A 20,844-nucleotide genomic window follows, 5' to 3' on the forward strand; every position below is an offset into this window, starting at 1 on the left:
TGCTCCTTGCAGAATGGCCGATACGCGCCAATCACATTGAGTATACACAGAATTGGCGGATACGCGCTCTTGGAAAGCAATCGAAGTCATACCAGTTCCTGCATGCTTGACTCGTCCCAAGAAAATGATAATTTGTAGTCCTAACATTGAGTATCCAAAAATATACATCTATCCAAACATTTCCAAGATTGCGTTAGTGTCCAATTTTCACGGTTGCATTAAATTACCCAGACCACAATCACACCTCATAGCGGCGCACCCGGAGGGGCACACTACCGTGAGATTCCCCAGCCACACTCGGTCTTGGTAAAAACCCCAAACTCTCCACGATCTTCGCCTCAGGGCCATCTACCATCTCGAACACGAAGTTTTTCACAAGGACAAACAGCACAACCTGGGATGAGATGAAGCCCGGTCAAAACGCGTTGGAACCAGTGCTCTTGCGCAGCTGCTTACCTTAAACTCTGCCAACGCGAACAGCCTCCCCGGGCACATCCGCGCACCATTGCCGAAGGTCATCAGATGACGATAGTCAGGCAGTGTTTCTCTACTTCCACGTGTGCCTTCTTCCTCTTTGAGCCACCGGGAAGGTTTGAACACCTTTGCGTCAGGCCCCCAAATACTGACCGAGCGATTGAGTGCGGCGAACGGGACCACGACCTCCGTCCCCTTCGGAATGCATACATTGTCGGTAGAGTTACCGGTGGCCGTGAGCATGGGCTCACTGAGTGGGATCACGTCTTCTTCTATAGCCTGTCAGGTTAAGTTCGATTGGTTTGTATTTGAATTTCTTCAGATACGCACCACTCGTGGGATTTCTGCAACTGATGCGTGGAGGCGAAGAACTTCATTTACGACAATGTTCAAGTAGGGAAGCTTATTCATGAGGTCGTCATATGAGGGGGCTGACCCGAACTCTAGACACTCGTCACGAAGCTTCGTTTGGATGTCTGGATTCCGCGCAAGTTCTATAAAAGCCCACTGTGGAATTTAGAAACGCAATGGGAACAATGAACGGTTTGAAACTTACTGTGATGCTGACTGATAAAAGGAAGGAACGGTGAATATGCGGTTCTCTTTCTAAATAAATGCACATTACCTGCCGTGGTCTCGAAGCCCCCGAGAAGTAGAACCCGTGCCTGGTGGAGACGGAGATCAGTGTCATATCATTCGGGAGAGTTCAATGATTCGCATACTTGGGCTAGTACCTCTTGGGGAGTCAGTCCCGCGCCTCCGCCAGATTCTTCCGCTTTCACTACAAAACAATTGTAGCATTCGCAATTTTGGAAACGAAGGACAAACTCACAGAGCAAACCTAAACATGATTTGTCCCCCTGGTCAGTGCCACCCGTCTCTTTTTCCTTGCGCCTCCGCAATAGCATCTCCTGGCATATTTCGCCCATGATATGGTTCAGCCTATGGGAGAACTGTGTGCGAGGCAATGGTAGCTTCAAGATGGAAGGAAAACGTTGTGCGAGCATAACCGATTTGCTGGAAACAAAGGCAGACGAACTAAACGCATTCAGGACTTGCTCGACTTCGGAGTCAGTTCCATCGAGTGCGCCGAAATCATGCGACAGAATGGCTATGCCTGCACTGTCGAGTCTACGTGGTGGGTATTGGATGAGACAGCAGCCTGGTGGAGAAGGGATATACATACGAGATGTGATTCATCCTACACATAGTACACAATATGTCTGAGTGCGCAGGCAGGAATCTTTTTGGGAGAAAACAAATACCATTGTTGAACATCAATTACAGCGCAATCAGTTCCACTGTTTGATCCTATCTCAGCGTCCCAAGCGATTACTGCCTGTGACCTATTACGAGTGCAGTGATGGGCTAGCGGTGAGTGACTCACCTTGTGAACGGCATTGTGGAAAATAGAAGTCAAGCTGCGAACAGCAGCTGCGCCAAAGGCAGGGTTGAGGGTCTTGCGCTGCCTGATAAATTAGAGAGAATGACATGGTCCACGTGGATTTAGTTCAGCACAACTTGAAGGTCACAATTCCTACCTTTTGTGACTTTCACCATCGGCCCACATTACTCCTCTTCCCATCTGTCAGTCGCAGAAGCAAGTTATTATTTTGTAGCTGTAGAAGAAGGTAAAAGGACATACTACCAGCTCAAGGGACATCTTGGTGAACGGAGTTTGGTTATAGAACCATGTGTCTCTCGTAAAGAAATGAGAGACTGCTTTTGGGTCCCATAGTATGACCTTGGACTGTCCCAAGAGGTGCGGGACCTTGTACACCGGTCCATACTCTTTAGCCCACTGTTCGTATAAGTCACTGGTGATAGTGGTATCTATTAGTGTCTTGGCGAAACCATACACCCAACTTGGACTCTGAGGTCCTCGTATGCGTGTCGTTCGTTGTCTTTGGCGATACACTTGCAGACGATAGAGGGATGCCAGTATCAGAACTAAGACGCATGTCGTCGAGCCTGACAGGGGCCCTGCGAGGCAGAGGTCCTTGAAGGCAAGCCAGATGCCCCTGCTGTAGTCCTTGCTTTGCGACAAACCCATGGTTGCGAACGAGGATAATCATTGTTCAGTACTACTTAAATACTGCGAGCAGAGCACAGGAAATTGAGATCCCCGAGGGTCATCCCGGCCTCGTCAGTCCATAGTGCCATATTGATAAATCTAAAGAGGACTAGTATCAGCCTCGAATTGAGATAAATCAGTTATTTTAATCACCCACTATCCAATCTGAAATACTGATCAGTGATATATGATGTCCTTTGAGGTAGTCCAGAGTGATGAGTGCCTATAATTACTCTTCCGAAATACTTCGGCTCCTAAAAGCTCTGGAAACAAGGTACGAACATAATGTCAAGACCTGGACCTTGCCGAACAGCGGTGGTAAAAATGACTAACTGCGGTCGAGTAAGCTGAAAAATAATGTCCGAGGCTGGAGCCGGATGGTATTTTACCGACTAGGTATGTATTAAAGGGGAGGAGTAATATCAAATTGACCCACTTCTCGCAGGGCTTTAAGTTGGACTTGGCGTGACACAACGCAGCTGCCTTGCTTTGAATTGTGCACTTGCCAAGTGGATGCCTCATGGAGTTGAGCAATTTAATCTAGTCAGCGAGTACAGTTTCTGATTCTGGTGAAAGGAGCTGCTGCTCGACATGAGTCTTGACAATGGTATGACCAACTCTCACCAAGATGAAGGGTGTCGTGCCCTGTTGCAACAGCACGAATGTTAGGAGAAGAAGCATGTAGAACAGTGCAGGTATTTTTATCTTCAAGTTCTGAGAAAACTTCGAGGGTTGTTTTCTCTTGGGAATAGTACGACCGGCTGCAAGATTAAAAAATTAACTTTGCAGATGGTGTGGAGTTTTGGCTGTACTACCCGTACCCGACGACCCTTACCAACGACCCGGGTTACCCCGGGCCTAACCCGTGCTATTGCTTAGCTACGATCTGTTGTATGGTGTGCTCATTGCGCAGGCCGATTCATTGATGTGTCGGTGAACTCATCTACCTTTGATGATGGCATGCCAAGACATCATGACAAACTATCCGCGCATCGGATGTCCTGGGTGCGAGGTTCAATGGGGTACAGCAGGAGATTACCATCCGAGTGGCCAATCATTAGTAGCAGTAGCGTAGTACAATGGATTTCAACTTTTTGTGAGACAGCATCGCGGATCAGTCGCATATTAGACTGATAATCGACTTCCCGCAGCATTTAGAATGCTGTTCTAGTTCTGAACGAGCATCTCATGCCGACGTGCCGCTATCAAATGTCAGTCTTTTGCAAGTCCGCACGTCGAACTGACCCAGTTCTAGATATCGATCTAGAAGGGGGGGCACGGAGACTCGTGGCCAATCTGTCTAATGAGTGCCCAGTCCAGACAGACTGGTCACGAGTCTAGGCAGGACCCCCTTTCTAGATAAATCAAATCGTGTTCTTCTAAATCGCTTTCAAACACCGCGATAATGTGGCAAACTTCTGGTATGGCATTAGATCATTGTACGCGCATTACCCCCATTACCCTGGGCCATGATTGTGATGAAAGCTCGGTCATTGCGCGCTGCGAGCCAAGTACAGAGCTTGATAGGGTGTATTGGCATGGAGATTGGGAAGTAGGTCACTTCGAATGAGGTATATTCTTATTGCTCGTCTGCGTGGCACCGAGGCGTTCATGTCGCGATTCTTCGCCTCCTGAAAAAATGACTGCGCGAAGTACAGCTATCTCAGCGTGCCTCCGGAATTCATCTTCGTCGTCTATTTCATCCTCCGCCAACTCATGCATGTGATATAGCTGATATGGATCCATGTGGTCGTTGTCCATGTTTAGGTTCTTAGAGCATGTATTTAGAATCTAGATACATTTGGTCTGCGGTTTAGAATACGTTTCTAGAGGTTGATGTACTGTGAGCCGAGTCGGATCCGACAAATAAGATTTGAATCGATATCTAGGATTCTGAATGCTGCGGGATGTCACCCACTGATAATGTCAATCTCTTCCTCGCTTGCACCGCTTATTCCAGTCAGTTCCCCGTTCACATTTTTGGTTACTTGCTTAATGTAGTTCGTTTGAGACTACGCCAAACAGGGATCGTTGAACGATGCTTTTACGACGGTTTCAAATATCAGATGGCGGCCCTACCTAGTGAACTCTATCCTAAGGTAGATTATGCAACAATGTAGAAATCCGAAATCACCACTGGTAAAAGGAATCAATCAAATGACAATAGACATGGACACCAAGCTAAGTACGACCGTGAGCACTACCACGGCTGCTATTTGCTGCACCATCCCGGCGGGGTATGTCAACGCGCTCCCAATGCCATCGAGGAGGCATCCTCAATCTGCCATGTGACCAACACGAATAATAGTAGAGGAACGCTTTGCACCAATGCACATCTGGGAGCGAATCGATTTCAGATGTGTCGTTTTCCTGAGATACGGTAGCCTGTTGGCTAGACGGATGTCGGGTATCGTCAACTTTCTTATATTCCGGTAGTTTGGCAGCAGCGAGTCGCTGTAGGGCACAGATCAGTAAGAAATTTAAATACAGTGACCTTCCGCCCGGGTGCGACTTCAACGACTGGTGGCCCGAAGCTGCGTATTGGCGCGAGGGAGGAAAAATGCTGGCGTAAGAACCGCGCCACTCCGTTCGAGGGGGAAGGTGCAGAACTTATTTCGAACTGAATACGCACTTAATTATGTATTGTGAGTTGAATAAAATTGAGACTGTCATGATCAAGCCGAAGTACGGCCTGCCCCGAGAGGGAGGACGGTAGGGCAAATGTAGCAGGGACCTGGAGTGCCATCGTCGAGTCAATGTAAGCATGACGCTTACCCAGCATATGACACAGCCTATGACAGCAATACCTTCGATGACGCGTCTCACCGCTGATTGGACACTGCGCACGACACAGGATCATATATATAGCTTGACCTACCTGTACTTGGATCTTATCTTACTCTTACCGCTTGTCAATCATACGCTCTTCCACATTATCATTTGTCCGTCAGTGTTGCCGTCGACGTTGGCGGCATTACAGTCAACTACGAAAGAAACAAGAGAAAGAGACATACATCTAAGGGATCACGAGGTTGATCCCGACCAGGTCGTAATGTGTTCGTGCGAGGAGAGAAGCGAAGAAATTCACTGAGGAGAGGGAAAGAGGGTTGCTGCGGGTCTATTGTAGGTCGAGGTCTCTGCTCCATAGGTATGACAGGTATCGGTGGTCTGCGACGTCTAGCAGGAGGACGAAGAGTTGCATCAGACTGTAATGATAGCGATGGCTGAGTGGTGTAATGAGTAAAAGAATGAGATGCGCACCCTTAGTGTCATTAAGGGTAGACTTTTTGCGTGCAATGGCGCCGCCATAGTCTGTAAGGGAATGTTAGCACACGAACAGTGAATGTTTGAAAGGAATGCGTAGGCGGGCCTGAGCAAGGACGTCGGGTGGAGTGTCACAGAGGCAGATCTTGTAGTCCGAGTCATTTTTGGGGCTTGTTGTGTAAGCTAGTTGGCGTGAGTCGGGTAAGAGGGTAAGTCTTCTGAAAATCAAAGGAAGCGAGGAGCTGGCGAGACTCGAAAGCCCAGAGCTTGATGGTGTCGTGTGAAGCGCTAGCGAGGAGTGAGAGTGTGAGGTCGGAAATAAGGTCGATGTGCCCTTCAAAGGGAGCTCCAACAGTCTCGACTCTCCAGCGTCGATGCGTCGAATTCGTAGATCGTCCTGGCGACGTCATTAATATTGTTGGTGAAGTTGAATGGGGCTAAGAACATTACATAATTGACGAAAATTGCTTCATCTTTGTTCCCTTCTCTTCACATGTGATTGGATATCCCAGACACTACCGGTAATCAGTGAAGCAAGCGTTGTTTGTCTTTATTTATATATCAATCCAGTTAATCGACTGATGATCGATGAGTGTCCCTGCCGCGTATCTTTACCGCTCCATCCTCCCAGTCTGTGTCGAAGGCAGCCATCTCCTCCAGCAAGTGTGCAGCAAGATCAGGAATCAAAAGTGTACCGCGAGCCACAGAGACAGAGATAAGACTCCCACCACGGAGTTGTAAGCTCTCTTAGACAAGAGCATACAACTCGGTAGATCAATCAAATACTGATATTGGTATTGGTATGCTGCCGTGCTAGTTAGAGCGAGCTTCGAGTTCAACGTTCAAGTTGAGGTCTGGGATAATATCCGTGTTGATGGCGACGAGCAAGAGTCGTCAGATGTGCTTACCTCGGATTCGTCTGAGAGTAGCTAGCGCGCAGTTTGGTGGATCCGTGGACATGGATGTATGCTCCTTGGTATAGCCGTCAGATCAACATCAACAACAACATCTCGATCTAAAGATACTGACAAAGAGATAATGCGTGATCGGGGTGGTACCTGGGACACAATACAAGGGTTAGGCGTCGTAGAATAGAAAAAGTACTATACCAGCGCCAAATGGTTTTGAACGTAACCTCGAAACGGATCCACGTGAGGTTTGAGAGCCGCTGCGTGGTCAATCCAGACCACGCAACGGCTCTCCAACTGTGAGTCTTAGTTCTAGTTCCTCGCTCCAGTCCTATGCTACTGTGGGAGCACTTGAAATTTGAATCTTTACTGAAATGACACTGATATTGACCTAGTCGTACACCTGGTAAAGGCCCGTCGACGAAGGCACCATCAGAACATACTTCTTGACATTGAGGAAGCGCATCCTCATCGACATCTTTAATCCCGCCTGTTTCTCGTAATCCGTTGAGTAAGAAGTATCACAACGCGGTAATAGTACTGACGAACCCTCCCAAAGTGTATCCTGAAGATGCTGTCCACTATAAACGTGACATGGTGTATCTTTCCCGTTCTCCGAGTTCTTCGTCCGACGAACACACCAAACGGTGGAAGGTCCAACACAACCAGTTTTGCTGAGGCCTTTTCGTGCGCCATGACGTTTGATACTTTGATACTGAGCTCAGTGTCAGACTCGAAACAGAATTCAGCATCAAACGTGCGGAAAGTGAACAGCCTAAGCGAGGGTGAGGAGATGGTGATGGTGGAAGTAGAGATGGTGGAAAACAGAATGGCGCTTTAATGGCAGTGACTTTAGCCATGGTTGTGAGCCGGGAAGCGAGGAGAGGTAGATGTGGTGGAAGAATTCAGGGTACAATGCACAGCTGTCATGCAGAGGGGCCGTGTTAGGGTGTATATATGCAAGGCGGCGCCCAAGGCCAATAACTACACTTACATTCAAGCTTCCGTCGCTCCTCAAGTTCTTCGCGACTAAAGCGCTAATCTCTCTGTAACACCAAATATTCATCTAGACTTCCAGCGCAGATAAACTGATGTTTGGCTTTATCAGAGAGCCTATCTTCGAACCGCTGCCACTGTCAGTCATACAACACACTGACATCAAGAGACCTCACCTTTGCACCTTTCGAGGCATCCGAAGATTACCTTGCCCATACTCGACTACTTCACGGTTTCGCTCAGACACAGCCATGGCTTCCGCGAATCCGCGTTGATGAATGCAGCCGCTAAAAAAAATCAATTCTGACACCAACAATAACTTTGAAGGGTCACGAAGAATTTATTTCGTCCATATATCATTTTCCAGATGGCCAGCGAGTGATCAGCGGATCTGAGGATAAGACCACTCGGCAATTGGATCTGAAGGCGGGCAAGGAGATTGAGTAAGCGCGGGATGTTTGCGAGGGGTGGTGATCTGCGGTCATGGGGCGGTATCAAGAGATGGTCGATGGGTTGTCACTGGTGGTAGAAATTGGGATAGCGCGAAGCTGAAAACCTGTGAGGTTGTGACGGGAATTGTGAAGATCGAGGTCTTTTTTTTTTGAAAAAAAATCCAGTTTTTTGTCCATTGAGAGTGATACTCTATGTAGGACAGAAGGTCTTTTTTAATGGGAATGACGCTTGCAGAGAGCATAGCAAAGGTTGAGGATGGATAACAGATGATCGGTGATCGATGGCCCTGGGGGCGGCAGAGCCGCAGAGTAGCAGCCATGTAACACCATGGCTTAGTCAGCCACTTCGGGCTTTGTCGTAGCGTATGAGTGCTGTTCATTTAACAACACTTCTTCTTGCCTTGCTCGCGACACGCAGGCACACAGTCGTGGATACACCACTCTATTGCGATTGACAGGCGTACTATTTCAAAGACATCGCAATCTTCAGTGGCCACACGCTTTTAACGCTCACTCAGGTTAACGTCATGCAGTGCGGAGACTTGGATCTGCGCAGTGCGATACCATCCGTAATTGGGGCAGGCGCCTGCAAATACAGTATGTACAACTCAATTGTCCTCGCATGGCTTCCGTCCAGGAGGTCTTCATGATAATCACTTCCACTATCTCTCCTCGCACTTGCCAACTCGGGGCTCTGTATCACTATCACTGTCGCCTTATCCAGCGGCATTTCAAGACTTTCTTGACCGGCGTCATGGCACCCGGAAAGACCTCAGCAAAACGGAAAGACGGTCAGCGAGGAGCGGGAGCGGTATTGGGTGCTCATCGCCGGAGGGAAATTCGATAATGCCCATCTGGTATCCGAGCAACAGCCCAGGAAGAGAGGTGCAAGTTCTTAAAGACCCCATATTGTGCTCCTTATCTGCTGGCACGGCCGGTACTCGTAAGACTTCTCAGAATTTACATCGATGCGAACATGTACTAAGCATCATTTCACAGTAAGCGTCCCCTAATATCCGGACCCCTGCCTCATTGCAGCCCTATCTTCTGTGGGATCTGATGTCCAGGTTGATCGGCCATAACACCTGGGGCGAGATCCTGACGCCCAACTGACTATCTTTAGTACGTACGCCAAGTTCCCATGGGTGCAAAACAATGTTGAACATTATCAAGTGAGCCGCACACACTGTCTAATTTTGTGTTCGAAAGTTGGAGCAGGGACACTCATTGGCACGCTGATAACTGTCGACTCTAGCGACAGCATGCGTGATGTCTGGACGACAACCTGTCAAGGATAATGTTTAGTGATACCAGCGCCAAGCGCTAAGAATCAACATTTAAAATGGGCGCATCGCCGCTTATCAGACGCCTGGGCATGTTCTGTCCTGCAGGATTTCATGTGGTGGGGTCCGCAATATCTTTCGTACGTATCTACCTTACATACACATTCACCTATCATTCACCGTTCCATCCACGCTCACGTTTTCGTTCTCCGTTTCAACGATCCTCTAATATTCAGCGTCTATAATATTCCTTTCCCTCGGTCCTTTCGGGATTTCTCTTCCTCGTTTCTAGTCTGAGCCTCCTCATTTTTTGAGACGCAAGGCCTTCATAAATGTAAGAACATACTTCTTCCAGGCGTAGAGTTGTATAAGAACGTTGGTAGCAGCGCAGAAAGCCTTTACTTCGACAATTTCACCCTCCCTTCTTCCACCTGTATGTCCACTAGAGCGCAAAACATGCAAAGCGCATCATCACGATCTAGTCTCACACCTGTCAACACCGATCCGCCGACCACCGAGTAAGTGGCAAGTTAGACTGAGTTGATCCCCATACTCACGGGATCCACAGGGAATATATCAAGCCCAAACCTTATGCAGAGAATGAAAAACCTGTCGTGTCCATCGAGGCCGACCCTGTTAGAAATATGTGAATGTTAACCAATTAGCACGATACATTTGGTGTCTGACTATATTATGTCAAGGTCAATCACCCTGGAGCAGATCCTCAGTGTCCTTAGGTCATCTAGTGTTCCAGAAGAACGCAGCAATGATGTCAAATCAAATTTCTGGGCGAGTTACAAGAAAGCTGCAGATGAGTACGATGACGCTTTCCTCGAACGAGCCCATGATAATATAGGCGTTATCCTGAATTTTGTGCGTTCGCTTCTATGTTTACCAATCAAGTCTAACAGATAAATCAGGCTGGTCTACTCTCAGTCGTCATCTCTACATTCATCGGTGGAATGCAACCTGACTCTGGAGACACTACCAATGCCCTCTTGGTGCAGCTAATTCAAGTCAGTGTTGACGGGCCAAGTGCCGTAGATGACATCAGCAATCTTTCCTCAACTACGGGCTATTCTTCTTCGACCGTCTGGGCGCAGACCCTTGCCTATATTGGCCTAGCGCTTAGTATGTTGGCTGCGTTCGGGGCAGTTGTGGGAAAGCAACGGCTTTATTCATTTGAGGCAGCTCGGAAAAAAGGGGGGTCTCTAGAAGAGAGCGGCACGCGGAGGCAGATGAAACTGAATAAGCTAGAGCGTTTGCAGCTGTTCTCTTGCTTGCAGGCGTTCCTTTGGTTCCTGCAGGTCGCGCTGCTGCTCTTCAGCGTCTCGCTATGCCTCAAGACGTGGACAGACCCACTCCCGACATTCGTTGTCATGGTCTGCACTGCAGCTTCTGTCGCTCTCTTCTGTGCAGGCTCTATCTTCCTGGCAACGTGGCAGGATAGCCCACCGACTCCTGGGTCCCACATTCTTAACAAAGTGTTCCCCATACGCTGGATACTAGAAACACCAATGAACCAGGAAGCTGCCGAGGCTGCGGCTGCGATGGTACCTCTCACCCAATGGTTGCCGAACCTTGATGTTTCGACAGCCTTCGAACGTTTACTTGATAACTTCGAGGCGTATCGTAACAGTGAAGAACTATACGTAAAGTTCGGCAAGGCTGTGGCCCATTTTTGCATCCAACCAGTGCAAATCGACGATGCACTTGTGGACAAACGTTTTTGGAGTTATGAATTCCAGGCAACCCGAAGTCGCTTCATTCGCGATGCGTTCACGACTTGCCGTGATGCGTTCATGACTTGCCGTGATGTCTACTGCCATAACAAGACACTGCCACTGGAAGAAGACATGACCACGCTGAAGATGAAGTATCGGGCCAGTGCACGCACCGCCCTAAGGACAATGGTTGTCCACGGACTGGACTTTTGCTTTTCACTTCCAGACAATGAAACATTGATTTGGAATGGTGACTTACGCTGGTCTTACATTGACGGGCGTAAGCCCGACTGTGAAGAATTTGATTGGCTCGTTGATTATCTGGCGGATGAAGCAGGGTACGACAAAGCCGATGAAACAGGTGATGCTTTGCTTGCACTGAGTGCGATGCGTGGACTAGGGAGCCCTGCCAAGCGATATTCCTACATCAAGTCGCTTATACATTGTATGGACTCTACTAGACCTCGCCGAATCCGGCATGCCGCGCTTAGGACTGTTTATGAGGTTCGATGTGAACTGGCTTCTATCACCAGTTCCTCGATGCCAGAGGGTATCAACGCAGAACTCCTGAACGAGCTTTCGGGTGCTCTTTTCACCGCCATGCATCCAGATCACGACGATGGACCCAACGCCTCTCGAGATCTCAAATACATCCACATCATCTTTGCTATGACAAAGAATGATGATTGGCGTCGACGTCTGGCCAGTCACCACCATCTTCAGCGGTGCATTTCTCTAGTCACGATTGACGGAGTTCAAATGTACGATCGGGATGTCGGATTCTACCTCACTGTGATCATCGGGTGCCTCTATCCCACGGGCAAGAATCTTCTGTTCGACTCGCATCCCGACCAGGGTCATCCGTGGTGGATACTCATCAAAAATACATGGATACATGCACACCATTCCGTAAGGGATGATGACTACATAGATGGCATACCAGCCCTCGCGAGAGCGACGAGAACTAATATTTTTTCGGCGCCGCGGCCAGAAGACGTTAGTATAGTTACTCAAAAGGTGCAGTGGGCTCTGGGCGATTTGCAGAACCCTGACAGAAAAGCAACCTTTGCGAAGACTGGTGTAGATCAGGCTGCAGTTGAAGCTGCAATATCTTCTGTGCAGGACTTGTACAACTATCTACTACGTGGTATGGTTGAGTAACCAAAAACTTCCCAGATGAACAATGGAGCTTTGGGGTTGTGAAGGATGTCTGGAGCGAAGTACTTTTACACATGTACTATGCAGGTCGCGGTTTATTTCTATGCCTAGTTCCCCTGTCCATGAAGTGGATGCCATCGATTTTGTACCCACAAAATAGCTACCGTTATCAACGGTTCTTTGAGACCAAACATCTTGAGTACTGTAAAAGGGCATACAAGCATGCATTATAATCCTGGGGGCGAGGGGCAGAGTAGCAGCTGTGTAAACCGTAGCTTAGTCAGCCATTTCGGGCTTTGTCCTAGCGTACGAGTGCTGTTCAGTGTTCAAACGTTCACCACTTCCGAGTCTTCTTGCCTTGCTCGCAACGCGCAGGCACACAGTCGTGGACACACCGCTCTATTGCGATTGACAGGCGTAGTATTTCAAAGACATTGCAATCTTCACACGTTTTTAACGCTCACTCAGGTTTAGGGTACGGACAATAAGTCAACCCGCTGTTATTAACCTGTGTTAAAAAGCAAGCAGCTGCGTAGGGTTATTTACAAGCATGTTATTAACATGTTATTAACAGTCACGTGACCAAAAAATGACGATTTTCGCTGTAGCTACTACCAAAATTTTCCACCCCACTCAGTGTCCTTGTCCTCTAGGTCAGCATCATCCTCAGTAGCATCACCACCCAGGCCGTTGATAGGACTTTCCTTGCATTCATCAGACAATGCTTTGGTGACAATTGGTGCACGAAGGTTTGCATCTACTTCGATGTCGAAGGCTGAATCCTGTGCTGGTTCGGCTGCTAGCTTCTCATCGAGCCATGTGTCCTTTTCGTCTTCGAGAATTTCTTCCTCCTCATCTGTGCCCACAGATAGATAGCTGCCAGTGGGCTCGTGGCTTTGATGAGCAGCTGGTTCTTTGGGCCCTGTTGAAATGATGGAGTCGAGATTGCCGAATGAAATGTCTGGGTGCCGTCTTTCAACCATCTTCTAAGAGACGTGAGTTGTCAATACAGGCCACTGAATAGGACACTGACCTTTGGATCATACATATGCCATTGTCGAATCTGAGTCATGTCCACCAGTGTCCGGACATGTTGACGGTTCCTGGCCGCTGTATTCATCCTTGTGAATACTGACATTGTTTGTTCCTCGGGTATAGATGAGGGCTTGATTGAATAAATTTTTTCTGCGATACACTGGAGATAAAGCCTGAGTTACGAGTAGTCAGGATGGGCTGAAACTCACCGCGAGTATGCAACCTTCAGGTATCTTCGTTAAGTGAGTCCAGTATGAGAGGATGCCCTGACCAGCATCCACCATCACATCGAAAGGGTACTGTCCTTTTACATAGCACTCAAACTGGCGCACAAAAGCTTCACGAACGTCAGCAGCCGTTTTTCCTTTGAGAGTGGGGTTGTGCTGGGATTTGAACTCGGCTTCAACAACAATTTTGAGGGTACTTGAAAACTCAGATGTAAGTTGGCGATGTGAGGATATCTGGTGCAACTGTTGAAGGAATGCGAGGGACCTTGATTTTGAGAGAGAGCAGGTTATATAGGATTGCACTGCGAACGTATCCTGTCTCATGTGAGATAAGGATCAAAGGTGAAGAATGAGTGAAACATATGTGGATCTAAGCACAAAGCCGCAAGATAGCAGTCAGTGACTTCATGACGGAGGGTAACAGGTAGCCGGTGGCATGAAGCTGCGTGTTTCAACAGACGTTTCCGGTTGGCAGGGGCAGCTAAACTGTATCTGCAGTTCTCCCTGAGACATCGATACCGTCGCTTTTTTGGCTTGCCGAGCTCGTGACACTGCCTTGTCACCTTTTCAAGCATGTTAGTACGTGGTCGGCCAACTGTTTTACCATTGGTATTTTTCCGCTTCTTCAGCTCAATATCTACTAATTTCCCCCTGAACTGAGGTTCTGCGGTGTCGGAATCATCATCAAGCATGTCCGCCTTTATTTTTGGGTAAGTAAACTCGACTGAAGATCAAGTTGATTGGCAACTCACATGACTTTGCTTCTTCTTGAGCTTGAATATCAGTGCACCGGACTTGTGGGGTAGTATAGTTAGTGCTGCCGCGGTCCAGTTCCGAACCGTGGTTCGAACCTGACCAATGGTCAGGTTTGTCCATGGTTCGGTCCACGGTTTCCCATTTTGGACGGACCGAACCGAAATGAGGTTCACGGTCCGTGGTTCCTGGGACGGTTCGAACATGGGTTCGGACCTTCCCGAACCGTTCCGAACCCTGAACCTGAAGCTTCCTCGACTGTGACATATCGGCGAGGCTGGTCACTCATCTTCCCCACTCATGGGCACGACTTCTGGGATCCTCGACATCTTTAAGTTTTGATTCTGTCTGGAGACCCGCATTTTGTGCTCCCGGTCGTCCAATCAAGTTCAAGGTACCAATTAACCATCAATTAAGCTCAATAAACTGACTGATATATTACTCTGATATATTTTGTAGGATCCTCCAATGCACATGGCGGAGACTGGCTGGTAGTTCTGTCCACACATAAAAGGAGCAGTCTCTACCAGGTGAGTGATATTTTCCTCTCATAATGTCTGGATCTGACACTTGTGCCCTCAATGCTGATGGTTCTCTTAAGGATGCCAAGGATATTGTATTTTACAATGATCCTGATGATACTGTCCCTCTTCCACCCTCTGCTGAGTCTGCGCCACCCTCTGCCGAATCTGCGGCTGCCCCCACAGATGCCTTCTCAGTGTTACTGAAGGCTGGGTGCAAACCAGCACCACTTACTGTGGGTGCTCGACGCTCCATTCGTACCTCTAAGCCCTCTGCTCGCCTCCGTGATGCCAACAACACTTGTTCTAACCAAGTGTCCAGCTCAACAAGCCGCAAACATGCATGTGCCTTATCTACTACTACTACCGAGCCATCAGTTACAAAAAGGTGGTGTTGCAGCTCTCAGCTCCATTATCTGACGATGATGACTCTCATGTCACTGGTGCTGAGTCTGCCAACATGGATCATGATACTGACACCAACGATGCACCTGCTGAAGATCAACCTGAAGATGAAGATGAAGAAGCTGAACCTGAAGATGCCACCATCTGAACCACTCTGTCAAAGAGTGAGCGCAGTGCTGATGTTCGCACTGTCTTCACTCGCCATGACAAAGAGTGGGTATGCAAACCTTGCAAGTACGTATTTAGCCCTACATGTATGGTACTTGCTAATGTTTTCTAGGGATGCCGGTGAAGTCGCAAGCAAGTACACCTTTCGGGGTGGTATCTCTACACTACGCACCCATATTAGTCGGTAAGTTTATGTCTTCAGTCTCTCGAACAAATCATTACTGATATCTATTATAGTCATAAAAATCACTTCCAACTGTACAAAACACGCTGTGACGCTGCGGGCATCACAATGCACCCTCGAGCGGTTCCCACCGGCAAAGCTCAATGTCTGTGAGTTACACTCGCACATCATGTATTGTGTTGTTGCTGATTCATACGTAGTCCAAGGCAATCCACCCTCGACGGCAACCTTGTTCCAAAACCACCCATGTTTAGCAAGGCTGGCCTCCTTGAGTACATAATGGAACTTATCGTCACTGAAGATGAGGCATTACAGCTTGTCGACAAACCAGCTTTCCGCAAGCTGCTCTGCTATGTCCGCCCTGCCCTTGTTGAGGGTGATATCCCTCACCGCACTAAGCTTACAGAGAGTGTCAAAGCCCGTGCACTAACTGTAGTTGATGTCATTCATGAACGTCTTGCGAAGGTGGACAGTCAGGTCTCGATGACTTTCGACTCCTGGACTTCTATCATCGGCGACCCTTTCTTCAGCATTACTGGCCATTATATCTGGAGCCCGGATGATAAACCCCAGCAATGGGAATTACGCTGCGAGCAACTCAGTTTTGACCACATTGAGGGCAATCACAGTGGACAGAATACTGCACGCTTAATTATTGATGCCATTGACACCTACAAACTACGAGATAAGGTAAAGTCTAGTCTTTAGTCTACATATCTGCGCTGAAGCTGGTTTAGGTTGGGTGGATGACCTCTGATAATGCCACCAACAATGACACTGCCATGAAAGAAGTTGGACGTCAAATCGATCCCGAGGGTACCCGTTGGGCACCTGATGCGCATCGCATCAGGTGCCAGGAACATATTCTGAACCTCGCTGCTCGACACTTTGTTGATGGAGTTTCGCCCACTCCACAAGCTGCTCTGATGCGAAAGATTTGCCAGGCACTTGATGATGGCAATGACGCCAAACTCGACACTTTGACTCAAGAGCTTTCTTCCTTGGAAGTCTGGTGATGATGATGACTGATACCTCATTCGATGCTGGTGATTCACTCGGTAAAGCTCTCGCACTCATTGAGCAGGTATGTACTCTTGTTATTAGCCTATGCTTGTTGATAATCATGATTTTCAGATCCGAAAGTCGCCTCAAGCTCGCGCATTTTTCAAAAAGGCCTGCCAGGAGGAGAATGTTCCTCAACTGGAGTTGTTGCAGTGGGTTAGAACTCGCTGGGCCTTGTTATATAAATGCCTGGACCGCATGTTAATCTTACGTCACATGAGTTTTTTCTTTCAATGTTTGAAAATGGCCTGATGTATATATTCAAATAGGCTGTGAATCATTTCACGAACCTCGCGGATGAAAGCAAAGAAGTGCCGACTCTTTGCAACAAGTCTTACGATGACTTTAAGCTTGACCTGGGGCGATTGGAAGCACCTTGCGCTCATTCATCAAGTCCTCAAGGAACCGGCAACTGCTCAGCAATCATTCTCATCAGAAAAGCACCCAACTGCATGGCGCACAATCCCTACACTGGAGTGCCTCGCCGATCGATGGAACTCCATGGCAGCTGATGTGCAATATGCATCGATCACCGATGCAATTAAGCAGGGACTCAAGAACGTTGACAAGTACTTCAAGAAATCGAGTGAATCCGACGTGTATTTCATTTGTCTTGGTGAGTAGTTATTTTTCTATGACTCGTGCATAGTATCTAATATAGTTTAAGTTCTTGATCCGAACTATAAGCTCGCAGTATATTGAAGGTCGGTGGCATGCTCGAGATGTCGCAGCTGGCAGGGCTCGCTTGGAGGCTGTGGTAAGTACTCGTCTACACTGTTTGTTCCCCCTTTGATCTCATTTTACAGTTCAATAAATATTATACACCGCCGAGTCAGGAAGCTACTGAAGATCAATCTGCTCCACCAACGAAATCTGCACGCAAGCAGTATGGTGATGATTGGATGCGTGAGGCTATCAAGACACTGTCAATCAAGGGACCATCTCACTCACAATCCTCGGCAAGAGCTCACCGCTTACTTGTCTTTGGCGCTGGAGTACACTGATAACATTGTTGTCTGGTGGGGGGTAAGTCCATTTTTTGACTCATTTGTTCACTACTTAACCGTTTCTTAGCTTCACTCGCTGCAATACCCTACACTTGCACGCATTGCACGCGACTACTTACCCATTCAAGGCAGCGCTGTTCCCTCTGAACAAGCATTCTCAAGCGGAGGAATCACTTCGACTGTGCGACGCAATGCACTTGCAACCTCCACATTCAGCGCATTACAACTGTTGAAGGGAGCATACAGGAATGGGCACCTTTCTGCTGCAGTAGAGGCTGAGGGACATGCAGCTTCAGTTGGATATGTAGCTACCAGTACAAGTATTTCGACTTTGTTTCTTTTTTGCTGGCTATAAAAAATATTGGGTCCGGTTCTCGGTTCTTGTCCAACTGCCTCTGAACCTGACCGAACCGGACCGCGGCAGCACTAAGTATAGTAGGCAGAACAGACACCACAGATGCAGACACTGGTGGTGATGGTATAGTAGATGAAAGTGGTGTAATGGACGCGGATGCAGATGTTGGTGGTAGTGATGGCAATTGTGATGACATGCTCGATGATGGCATTTCCATAATGCAAACGCACAATATCTGTGTCGGAAGATGATAATAGAGGGAACTTCATTGGTTGGACGAAATGAGCGAGGGCATTGACAGCTAAGACACCGCAGGAGTGCGTATCCTCCTGGCAGGAAATCTGTAGATCATCCCATGTCAAGGGAGTTGGTGAATGGTGCGAGAGCCACCAATCAATGGCTGCCTTCAGGTTATTTGGAATAGCTGCGCCAAATGAGTCTCCATAGAGGACTTTCTGGTCCTCCGCATTGATCAGAACTGCAGTCCAATGGTTCTCGTGGATATGGAAAGGGATACCAAGGCTTTTGTAGTGTCCCTTGAACAACTGCTCGGCGGCACTGCGAAAAGGTTTTGCCTCCCACGAGGTCAAATAATCTTTCTCGGCACGCTCGTCATGTGCGAGTAATAGTAATGGCACAAAATATGCAGTTTCAAAGGTATGCTTCGATGCTACATCCTTATCTCCATATACAATGTCCAACATCATATTCAGATTTGTATCGGTCAGCCATTTCTGCGATGCGAAATCTGCAAGGTCATGAATGGGTGACCAGTCACAGAAACCTTTCGTGGAGCCTGACCAAGATAACCTGCTCAAGGCAAGATGGAAGGTAGAGGCCACTGGATTGGATTGGCGTTTGGTAAGGAAGGCTTCTGCCTGTCGCCATTTGTTTTGGATGTCAAGGAGAGTATACGCTTGGCGCCAAAACGTCAGAATCCAGAATGGAAAAGATTGATTGATGTCGGCATGAGCATATACAATAGACCGGCTACCATCTAATCTTGCACGTTGCACCCCTTCTAGGAGCTGGTGCAGAACTGCAAGCTGGGGAAGCGGCTGCGTGCGGAGATAATCAAGATATGAGGTGTCCTCAGGCGGGGGGTCAGTGTCAAAGTATTCGCGCAATGGTGGAGCAGGTCGTAATCGAAGCTGACGGGAGTGGGAATTCAAGGAATGACGAGACAGACAGATTCTGATCTGGGAGAATAATTGATTGCACTGATACAGGAATAATAAGAATAGCATCATCTGAGGCTTTCGTGTCAACCATTTTGAGTGCTCAACTGGTGCAAGACTCGGAGGGAGGGAACCAGTTGATAGTTTCGTTGCAAGACACTCGAGTCCCATGCCAGACCATAGCTTGCTTCTCTGCAAGATTTGCATTGTAAACATCGAAGGTCAATGATCTGCAAGGAATGACAGAAGGTCAGAGGGCGACTCACCAAGACTACGGGGGTCAATAGACTTATTAACACTGTGTCAACCCCCCATGGTCGTGTGCCTGTTATTAACACGCCTTTATTAGCAGTGTTATTAACAACTGACTTTTCGTCCGTACCCTACTCAGGTTGACGTCATGCACTACTGGGGACTTGGATCTGCAGTGCGATACTATCCGTAATTGGGGCAGGCGCCTGCAAATACAGCATGTACAACTTGTCCTCATATGGCTTCTGTCCAGGAGGTCTTTCTTGACCGGCGTCATGGCATGCAGAACAGGCCTCAGAAAAACGGAAAGATGGTCAATGAGGAGTGGGAGCGGTTTTGGGTGCTTGCTCGTCGCCGGAGGGAAATTCGTCTGGTATCCGAGAAACAGCCCAGGAAGAAAGGTGCAAGTTGTTAAAGACCCCGTACTGTGCTTCCTTATCTGCTGGCACAGCCAGTACTCGTAAGACCTGTCAAAATTCACATCAATGCAAACATGTACTATCAAGCATCATTTCAAAGTGAGTGTCCCGTAATATTCGGATCCCTGCCTCATTGCAGCCCTATCTTCTGTGGGATCTGACTAGTGTTGCCGTTGAAGTGAGGTGACCTCGAGGTAAGTTCGCTTCGGTTCGATTTTTGAGGCAGTTCGATCCACCTCGGTTCAGTTGCACCTCGTTCAGGAAAATCAACGAGGTGCACGAGGTGCTTTATCTACACCGGATTTGTCAGCTGATCGTTTAGATATGATGTGACAGTGTGATATCTCACAGTACTAGTATTACTTGCATGCGCTCAAATGTATGAAGCTGCAAATGTGTTCAGAAGTCTTCAAGTTGTCACAATCCTGTGTGGCACTGTATGTTTTCGCTAACGGAACTCAGCTTCGTGTTGTGCTAGTGGGCCACGCCTCCAATGCTGTCCGATTCAATTCCTTACCAGCTATTGAATGTCGCCGCCTCCTCAGGCGACCGGCAACTGATTTCGGGTGTGCCACCATATAAGTATCAATTGTTCACGAACGAACATTGAATTCACATTGAAAATGAAAATGAGTTGGAACAGTGCCCCAGGCCCAGTACTAGGCTAAGCGTCATAAAAAGCTTTATATGGCTGGACTCCGTTAGACTAAAGCTGCCTATGATGCAAGAGTGCTGTGTATCTATAATGCAGTACCAAGTCGTATAAGTGTGATTGTTGTTTGCAACCCGAGCTTGTCATTGCGCTATCGACTGAAAACACCCTCGACGTTGATGTTTGGCACTGTGGTTGTGATGCCAGCCTGTGATGCTTGGATCGGTCAAGTGCACAATTCAGATGATGAACGACAGTATACTACCATCCTACTCAATCTTGGCGAGATTCAA

The 20,844-nt window shown here is 48.0% G+C and overlaps 7 protein-coding genes across 7 annotated transcripts; 3 read left to right on the forward strand and 4 right to left on the reverse strand.

Annotated features, from left to right (window-relative positions):
- Positions 1-234: 234 nt before the first annotated feature.
- On the reverse strand, positions 235-2,527 carry DFJ58DRAFT_812069 (cytochrome P450; the record flags this gene model as incomplete). The annotated part of the gene is made up of 10 exons (XM_041391529.1): positions 235-394; positions 457-753; positions 805-981; positions 1,095-1,139; positions 1,197-1,255; positions 1,307-1,605; positions 1,689-1,813; positions 1,862-1,943; positions 2,016-2,059; positions 2,120-2,527. 10 exons carry the CDS (start codon positions 2,525-2,527, stop codon positions 239-241), a joined length of 1,692 nt encoding a protein of 563 aa, XP_041238669.1. The 3' UTR covers positions 235-238.
- Positions 2,528-4,967: 2,440 nt separating this feature from the next.
- Positions 4,968-6,178, reverse strand: DFJ58DRAFT_105632 (uncharacterized protein). The gene is made up of 4 exons (XM_041378638.1): positions 5,810-6,178; positions 5,563-5,754; positions 5,181-5,282; positions 4,968-5,002 (listed from the first exon to the last, which is right to left on the reverse strand). The coding sequence occupies exons 1-3, from the start codon at positions 5,972-5,974 to the stop codon at positions 5,181-5,183; spliced, it is 459 nt and encodes a 152-aa protein (XP_041238670.1). The 5' UTR covers positions 5,975-6,178; the 3' UTR covers positions 4,968-5,002.
- A 3,966-nt stretch (positions 6,179-10,144) lies between these two features.
- On the forward strand, positions 10,145-10,620 carry DFJ58DRAFT_667718 (uncharacterized protein; the record flags this gene model as incomplete). Its single annotated transcript, XM_041382641.1, has 2 exons — positions 10,145-10,324; positions 10,372-10,620. Coding segments are annotated over 2 exons (429 nt in total), but the record flags the coding sequence as incomplete, so codon positions are not given.
- A 2,324-nt stretch (positions 10,621-12,944) lies between these two features.
- Positions 12,945-14,554, reverse strand: DFJ58DRAFT_733291 (uncharacterized protein; the record flags this gene model as incomplete). Its single annotated transcript, XM_041386276.1, has 6 exons — positions 12,945-13,319; positions 13,367-13,528; positions 13,578-13,910; positions 14,159-14,293; positions 14,348-14,389; positions 14,447-14,554. 6 exons carry the CDS (start codon positions 14,552-14,554, stop codon positions 12,945-12,947), a joined length of 1,155 nt encoding a protein of 384 aa, XP_041238672.1.
- Positions 14,555-14,901: 347 nt separating this feature from the next.
- Positions 14,902-15,422, forward strand: DFJ58DRAFT_733292 (uncharacterized protein; the record flags this gene model as incomplete). The annotated part of the gene is made up of 2 exons (XM_041386277.1): positions 14,902-15,185; positions 15,248-15,422. 2 exons carry the CDS (start codon positions 14,902-14,904, stop codon positions 15,420-15,422), a joined length of 459 nt encoding a protein of 152 aa, XP_041238673.1.
- A 2,867-nt stretch (positions 15,423-18,289) lies between these two features.
- DFJ58DRAFT_639951 (uncharacterized protein) lies at positions 18,290-18,979 on the reverse strand (the record flags this gene model as incomplete). The annotated part of the gene is made up of 1 exon (XM_041381330.1): positions 18,290-18,979. A coding segment is annotated over one exon (690 nt), but the record flags the coding sequence as incomplete, so codon positions are not given.
- A 739-nt stretch (positions 18,980-19,718) lies between these two features.
- On the forward strand, positions 19,719-20,509 carry DFJ58DRAFT_845678 (uncharacterized protein; the record flags this gene model as incomplete). The annotated part of the gene is made up of 4 exons (XM_041393181.1): positions 19,719-19,881; positions 19,987-19,998; positions 20,251-20,336; positions 20,378-20,509. The coding sequence occupies 4 exons, from the start codon at positions 19,719-19,721 to the stop codon at positions 20,507-20,509; spliced, it is 393 nt and encodes a 130-aa protein (XP_041238675.1).
- Between the last annotated feature and the right edge of the window lie 335 nt (positions 20,510-20,844).

Source organism: Suillus subalutaceus (assembly GCF_016647625.1).
Source record: "Suillus subalutaceus strain FC151 chromosome Unknown DFJ58scaffold_144, whole genome shotgun sequence".
In the NCBI taxonomy this organism is placed as follows: Eukaryota; Fungi; Basidiomycota; class Agaricomycetes; order Boletales; family Suillaceae; genus Suillus; species Suillus subalutaceus.

What these genes read in the sequence shown, in the direction of transcription:
- DFJ58DRAFT_105632 (XM_041378638.1), bottom strand. Translation starts at nt 5,974, where the DNA reads ATGACTCGGACTACAAGATCTGCCTCTGTGACACTCCACCCGACGTCC. An exon ending in TACCCTTAATGACACTAAGG is followed by an intron (nt 5,755 to 5,809) that starts GTGCGCATCTCA and finishes CTATCATTACAG; the next exon opens with TCTGATGCAACTCTTCGTCC. An exon ending in AACCTCGTGATCCCTTAGAT is followed by an intron (nt 5,283 to 5,562) that starts GTATGTCTCTTT and finishes ATGGCACTCCAG; the next exon opens with GTCCCTGCTACATTTGCCCT.